At 38.2% G+C, this 8,229-nt stretch overlaps 1 protein-coding gene across 1 annotated transcript in view; it reads left to right on the plus strand.

The window, feature by feature from the left end:
* The first annotated feature begins 251 nt into the window (after positions 1-251).
* The window catches only part of LOC103147784 (dysbindin domain-containing protein 2-like), a 19,713-nt gene continuing 11,735 nt past the window's right edge, over positions 252-8,229 (plus strand). The window contains exons 1-2 of the mRNA XM_007566291.2: positions 252-267; positions 670-789. Coding sequence (XP_007566353.2) covers positions 252-267; positions 670-789 — 136 coding nt within the window. The remainder of the gene's footprint in view (positions 268-669; positions 790-8,229) is intronic.

An 8,229-nucleotide genomic window follows, 5' to 3' on the forward strand; every position in this document is an offset into this window, starting at 1 on the left:
AGCGTCCCACCTACTGTTGCAGACCAGATGCGTGTGCTCACGTACTCCTTCCCAGTATGTGCAGACACAGATATGCTTATGAAATGCAAGACCCAGTGGAGGAAAGTTGTGATCGACAGAAGGGTCTTGGTTGTGGGCACCAGCGGGTGGATGACATGGCAGTTGCTTGGTGCAACCTGATGGAGTGATTGCATGTTTGTTCTTGGAGGAGCGGAGATGATGACTGTCATGATCTTTGAGATGATGAAGATATGGAGGAGGACACTGGTGATGTCAGGATGATATCTGTTGACATTCCATCACAGTCTACAACTACAACTACAACTATTATGTCCATAAAGCTATTTGTTAATATATTTGAATCTTTTCCTGCCTGCCTGTTTCTGTCTGATGACATAGTAAAGTGAGGACCCTGAGTGTCTGTCTGAGTCGTAGTGAAATCATAACCGTCTGAATCTGACTGGGTCTTAATCTAAAGCTAAACGGTAAAGATGCATCCATCTCTAAAACGAGATGGATGAGTGTTTTTCAGGAGGGAAAACACACAGGAGTAAGACTATGTGAGAATGAGAGTCGCACTGTAGGAAGCTGGAGGAAGATAGAGGGAGAACGCAGAAACGGAGACAGGGAGAATAGATGAGCATGAGAGTGTGCGAGAGAGATAAATAGAAACGGAGCAAGACGGAGGAGTGGGAGAGTGTAAACAGCAGAAGGTTCACCGGGTTCACTCTGCAGTAGAGGAGCTGAAAGATGGGCGTCAGAACTCGAAGCCCGGGGGGCTGCATAGTGGTGAGTGACTCACATACTCATCTATACATTCACATGGATACATGCAGAGGAGTGCTTTCCGATTAGATTCATGCAAATTCTGCTTCATCTCCAGCTACAAATCATTGTGCATACAAGCCCCAGGAAGACAATGTGTCACAGAATTAATGAGTGAATGTTAAACCAGTTAAACCCTTTTTTTAAACATATGTTCTTAACACTCAACAACATAGGTTTTCTTAAGACAAGTCTTTTTTTGAAACTTAATTAGTCCAACAGATACATTTGAAATAATTTGAACTGAATAGGATCGCCTTGCCAAAAATACTTTCACCCCTAAACATTTGCACATTAAGTCCAGTGACACACAGCGACTTTATCGGACTGTACTACAGTGTAGCGTGGCATCCAGCTACATTCTTTCCTGTTTACTCTGATGTCCTAAATAAAATCAAGTGCAACCACCTACTTTTAGAAGTTGCATATTTAGTAAATAGAGTCACCCTGTTTAATCTCAGCATTAATGCAGTTGGTCAGAGGAGGCATCATTGGCCTGTTAGAGAACATTAGCGAACACACAGCATTTGGAAGACCAGAGGATCAAATCAGAAGTATTTTGATTAATCAGAAGTAGTGAGTATTTTAATTAACTCACTGCAAGACAAGAATAATATTGATCAGAGCAGCAGCTAGGTGGCCAATATTAACTCTGGAGGAGCTGTAGATAGCTACAGCTGAGTTGAGAGAATTTGCTGACAGGAAACATTTGTCATGCACTCCACAAATTAGTATTTTATGAAAGGATACTATGAAAAAAGAAAAAAATAGGGTGGTAGCATAGTCCTCGGGTTATTTGTATTTTGTTTTACCGGTGACAGGGAAGCTGGGAAGTTGCTAAATATAGGGTAACTGAAAGAAATCCTGTTTGAAGCAGGAAGTAGTTGAGAGTAAGGCAAATGTTCACTTTCCAACAGGAAAACAGCCTTAACATAAGACAAAACCACAATTATATCAAACCATATTCATATTAGAATAGTCTACTCAAATTTCAGACTGAAATCCAAATGAAAATCTGTGGCAAAATGATGTTCTCAACAAATGTTCTTCATCTAATACGACTTCCATTGAGCAAGGAAGTAGGCCACAAGGTCTCATTGCTGGCACCGACATACCTCAAAAGACAAATATCAACTCAGGTGGAATGAATACAAATGCCCACAACTCTTTTCAGGGTTGAATGTGCAGAAACATATATATATATATATTTTCCTTCTAATTTTAAGTTGTACAGCAGTTTGTTTTGGACTTTAATATGATACAATGAATTTTGTGGCTAAATTAGGACAAAAGTTTCAAAAAGTTGAAGAAGAATGAATTCTTCCTTGACTTGCTACATTTAAATGAATCGAACAGAACTGCATCATTGACTGACTAAATATGATCTGACATTTCGACAAACATAAATGACCCCAAAGTTGGCCTTTATATTCACAGGTCACCCAAACAATTTTCTGTTCAGTTAGCATATTTTAATCTCGCAATGACTAATGTCCACAACATAATACTTAGTTTCCGCTGTTGTATATCAGTAGGGTTGAGTCAAAATGATACTGTCAGTCACTTAGTCCAGGCTGCTCCTTTTCTCAGCATGAGTCACCAGATCTCATTTAGACACTGAAAAAAAAAAAAAATACTGCACATCCATGTAAAATTGTTAACACAAACGGTACTGTTTGCAAAAATAGACCTATTTAAGGACCTTATACAACGAGAATCGAATGGCTGACACAACTGTTGTCTTTAAATTTGTTTTTAGACCGTTACTCCTCATTTTTGTACTGCACATTTATAAATCAGTTTACACCAGATTTGTGACCAACAAGACAATGAGTTAATCGCTGTCAGAAAGTTTTAATGATCAAACATGTTGATGAACCCTTTGCCAGTTAGGACAAAGGATTCTCTAAGAATACAGAGTCATTTGTTAAGTATTTATCTTACACTCATGTTTATGATTATGTTGCACTTTGCGAGAAATCTGTAGAGATCAAAATCTGTTTCACACCAGAGGTTGTGCAACTAGAAGGTAAAGCAAACCCAATCCTGTCAACTTTGGTGTATACAATGGCTAATTAACACCTTGACAGAACTGCATGCTCCTCTTTCTGAGAAACAGGGCTTTGCTGCTGCTGCTGCTGCTGCTGCCGCCTCTCTTTCCTGACACATTTAGCTTGTAGATACTGTTGAACAGGGAAGCTCAGAGGCACAAGCTGGAACACTTGCAAGCAGGTGTGCATGTTCGTGCATGTGGCGCTTCGATGTCTGTTGCCATGGTGACCCCCAGAATATCCCCACACAACACAATGCAATATTTTTTCATAAACTTTGAGGGCTTTGAGTATACAGTCTGATGTAGCTGCGCAGACACAAAGTTGGATTTGTCTCAGAGACTCAGCTTTGTGAAATTTTCTTGATGGAAAATTGTTAAGCCGTTTAAGGCGGCATGCTTACAGCTTCAAAAAGCCACTGTAAAGTACAACATAAATGCATGCAGGGAGAACTAACTAGTAACCAGGAATACTATGTGTGAATGTTTGTGTGTATCTCGGTGAATAAATGTGACTTTAGTCTGTGTGCGTGCACAAATGTGTGTATTTACCACAGTATGACTCACAAACCACATCAGAGACTATGCTGCAGAAAACTGAGACAACACAGTTTCAAAGAGGAAGCCAGCTCTGATAAAACTGAAAGAGCAACAGGCACATTTTACACACCACCAACACACACACACACACACACACACACACACGTGCGTGCACACAAACACACACACTCTCATTAAGATGCACACAAAACCAGGAACAGTTTATGGAAATCCCCTTTTGTTCACCTGAATGAATTAAACTTGGGAGGATTTTGAACCAGAAATTCAAATCTGACACATGATCACAATTTCCTCTTGGCTTGTCTTTCAGTGCAAAAAAGTCTGATATATGTTTATCAATATCAAATTAAATTGAATATTATTTACTGTGGATTTTATAATGCAATGGAAGGTTAGGTAATGGGTCTTTCTTAAGAAGATTTCAACAGGAGTCATTGTGCCGAGGGCAGAGCTGAACTGCAATACCCAACTTTAACCAGCAGATGTCGATATTGACTCGCACATGAGTATCTTAAGCCTTTCGCAACATGGATAAATGTCTCCCTCTATTTGAGGAAATAATTATAGTTCATCCTGAGCACAGCGACAAATTGGAGCAGATCAAGCCATGTATCCTCCTCATATCATTATTCTTTCCATTCTCCTTATATAGTCTGTTCTGTGTTTTCCATGATATTGGAGGTTAGGAAGGAACAGCCTCTTCCAGCTGAAGTGTGATGTAATTGCCTGTTAGAAGCCTCTTATTAGGGAGGAGGGAAGTCAGGACCTGCAAGAACTCATGATGCTAAGTACCAATTAGCCTGTTCCCCCACATCTAGCTGTACTGTCACGATGGGTAGAATCCACCTCAGGTCCGCAAGCATCAGATTCTAGAAAACAATAGGAGAGACTCCTAAATAAATCTAAAAGCATATTCATACAATTTTCCTCTTGTAAATATGCATTGTTATCTATTGTTCTACTGTTGGAAACAGTAAATTGCTATTTCAGTGATCATGATAAACAGGACTTGCACAAGTGGGGCTGCATGCTGGAAGCACTGCTACCTTCCAGCAAGGAGATTTGGGCTTTAATTCCCAGCCTGGGGTCTTTCTGCATGTTCTACCCATGAATGCATTGGTTCTCTCTGCTTGAGTGTATGCAAATGTCTGACCTGAGTTGTATCAGCAGAAAATACACACCATAATGAAGTTCTCAGAATGCATTTTTTTTTCTTATGCTAGTCGCACTGAGCTGTGGAGGAAATCAAGAGTTAAACTGGTTAGAAATGAATGATTAGTTGTTTCAAATCCTGAGTCATTATAACTCAGAGTATTTGTGTGACTTAAAAATTGTTTGGATAATAATGAGGCTTTTTAAAGAATAGTTTGGTTTTGTTTTATCAGTTGAATTTATGTAAGTAAAGAATAAAAACATAAAAACCAGACACAAAAAAAAAACTCAATCAGTTTTACAGTGAAAGGATTAGAACCAGCGGTACTCTTTGCTGCTCTCGATACATAGTTCATGTCATTACCTGCTAATAAATCACCAAATCTAAATGTTATCAAGGCATTAGTAAATGTCAATGGGTAAATGACCTTTAATTAGTCACTTAGTCGGCAGACATGAATGTTAATGGATTGTGCAAATACTTCGCTGCTCCTTTCTAGAAGTCAAAGGGCATTTATGATGCCTTTTGGAGAAATTAAACATAAAAAATATTCACAAATTGAGTTTGTCTCTTCGCCATTTGCCATTTCCCAGCCATTTGTGGAAATTCAATGATAGTTATGTTTTAATAATGGAGGCAATTTTCAACAAATGGAAATCCTGTCAGACTGAGTTCTTTCAGTAAAATTTTTTGATTTTCAAGCAGAGTAGCAGTAAACTAAGGAAATGATTTGGAGGACAAATTAAAATTAAGTAGAAAAATGAAACACATGCAAAAAGGTATTACTGACAAAAAAACAAACAAACATTTTTACAGTATCAGTTGTAATGTTTGTTTAAATTGATAAATTGGATCTAGTGAACATCAAACACTTCTGACTTATTTTCAGACTGATGTTAGTTTTTGAGCGAATTAACATGTTTCATTTGTGTTGCCTACTATTGCAACACTATTGAAAAAAATCCGTCTGCATTCAGAAAGACTACGTTATATAAGACTGTTGTCTTCATATTGTTCAACAATTAGAATAAGTGACGTCTCACTCAGTCATGTCACTTATAACACGCATGAACTTCAATTAGTAGGCCAAAAAGTGATGAAATCAAAAGTAAACACAAAGCATAAAGCATAAAGTTTTATGTTCAAAAAGAACATAAAACTTTTCAATACAAGATATGCTTGTCAAAGATGTATATTCTGTTGTGTCAGGGCCACAATGATTGAAAGAACCATCTGCTGGTTCAATATGTCTCAAAGTCCTTTTTTTCACGTCACACCAATAAAGTTAAATGTATTTTATTTGGACCGTATGTAATGGACTACTACTACTTTTTGGTGGTATATTACATAAAATAATAAAACAAAATGTGATTTTAATGTCACAAAATGTGAAAAGGGTTGACATTCAAGTGAGGCAGGGTAGTTTTGTCTAGAACTAGAAACCAAAATTTCTCAAACTAAAAGTGGAAAAAAAAAAAAAAAAAAAGTAAGAGCATGTAGCTTACAAAAATCAAAGTGAAAATGGAGCAGAAGGAACTAAAAGAGTGTTAGCGCCTGTGTTCAAGAATAGCAAGGCATTGATCATTCTTCTCTTCGTTTAATTTTGCACTTTAATGCATTTCTATATCAAAAAAACATTACTTAGAAGTACAGCTCCTGGGGCGTTAGATGGCTCGGTGGGTAAACGAAGTGCAGAGGCTGTAGAGCTCAGCATTGTTGTCCTGGGTTTAATTCTAGGTCTCGGGCCATTTGCTGCATGTTTTCCCCTTCTTCCTCCTCCCAACTTCCTGTCCAGTTACTGTTAAATAAAGGACATTAGTGCCTAAAAAGAAAAATCTAAGTTCCAGAAAAGCACCTTATTGTAATTGTATGTAACAGACAAAAGTAATACATAGCAAAAGGAATGCATAATTAATTATGTAAAACTTTTGTTTTTCTTTTTTACTACAATTCTCTTTTTTACCAGCAGAAGTTATTAAAAGATGGAATATTAAGTAAAACTAAAAATGGCTGAAATGGCTTACTCTTCAATATTATGTAAAAATCTCCTCCTGATCCTGTTGACCCCCACAGTCATGAGTTGGTACAGACCACACTGCCTCACTCATCCCCTCAACACACACATACGCACGCACGCGCACGCACACACACACACACACACACACACACATCGCATCTAAGCTGTACAGCTTCTTACAACCCTACTTAGCCAGTCTGACAGCGAGTAAGAGAGTGTGTGTGTGTCTGTATATATATGTGTGTGTGTGTGTGAGAGAGAGAGGGACTCTGCAAAACAGCCAAGATGAGAGTGAGAAGCAGTGAGAGGGAAAACCTGGGGAAAAAAAACAACTAATCAGACAGAGGGGGAGGGAGGGAGGGAGGACGGGAGGGAGTCAGCGAACACAGCAAAAAGGCAGAGCAGGGAAGAAGAAAGAGAGTTAAAGGGGGATGTGAGCGTACTATCATTGATGGTTCAGGGCACTAAAGTCAGGAGAAATGCCATGACTAGATGACTATCCACTCCACTCGCACCAGCATCCTTTCCTGGAGCCTTGACAGGAGAAAAAAATACACACTCAGTCAAAGGTAAACAGTCTTCAGCCAGTCCCACATTACTGGATCATGTCATCCACTGGCTCGACAAACCACAACAAGCGTCTGGCGTGTGAGTATAACCAATGTAGCATTTACTCTGTTACAAGTGCAGATGCAGACAAAGTGCCAATAAGTTTCCTGTACTGTTATTTCTCGGATTACTCTCAGCTACTGTAGCATAATTGAAATTGCATTCAAGTCTCTTCTTTTGAAACAATATATTGAGTACATTAAGATACAATGAAATCTTAACATAAACTTTGGAACAGCTTTGTCTTCTACATTAGAAGTAATTTAAAATCTGTGAGCTCTGTAATAAAACTTTGATTAATACCGACTATCCTTTTTTAATTCTTATAACTCTCATAAAACACTGTTTTGCTGTTTTGTAATTTCCCTAAATCTACGTTGATTAGAAAACTGAACCCAAAGGATAAATCTTTTCATTCTTTCCCAAAAACTTCTTACGTAAGCTCATCCTTTTCCTTCCTAATTACCCCTTTGCTTCCAGCCCTCATTAGGAGGACATAAAAAGTCTCATTGTCCAAAGTGATAATAATAGCTGACGGTCCTGTCTGGTGTAACTAAATTAGCCTGACAGCCTTGATGGTGGTGCAACAATGTCGATACAGTTGAGTTTTAATCAGCGTGAAGGGATAAGAACTAGTTCTTTATGCCTGACAAAGGTAAAGCAAAGAAAGTCTTTACATGAGGACAATCCCACTTCCTTCATACTGCTTTTCTTTCTGATATATTAAATTACGCCAGAGCAACTGTTTTACTGAAGTATAATGTGAAAAGAGGGATATCAAACTTGCTGTGAATGTATATGTATGGGAGCATTAATCTAGGCTTCAGCCAGAGCATTTGAGAAGCCCTGTTTTGACTGACCTCCAGAAGAAGTGGTGGACATTGTTGGAGGTCAACTTTGTGTTTATCCTTAGGAAAGTGCTTTGGAATGGGAATATCCAGGGAAACCCAAATCAGTTTGAATCAGTTCAAACACTGATTTGAACTGATTCAAGCATATATATATATATATATA

The sequence above is a fragment of the Poecilia formosa genome, unplaced genomic scaffold (genome assembly GCF_000485575.1).
Source record: "Poecilia formosa unplaced genomic scaffold, Poecilia_formosa-5.1.2 Scaffold190, whole genome shotgun sequence".
Taxonomy (NCBI): domain Eukaryota; kingdom Metazoa; phylum Chordata; class Actinopteri; order Cyprinodontiformes; family Poeciliidae; genus Poecilia; species Poecilia formosa.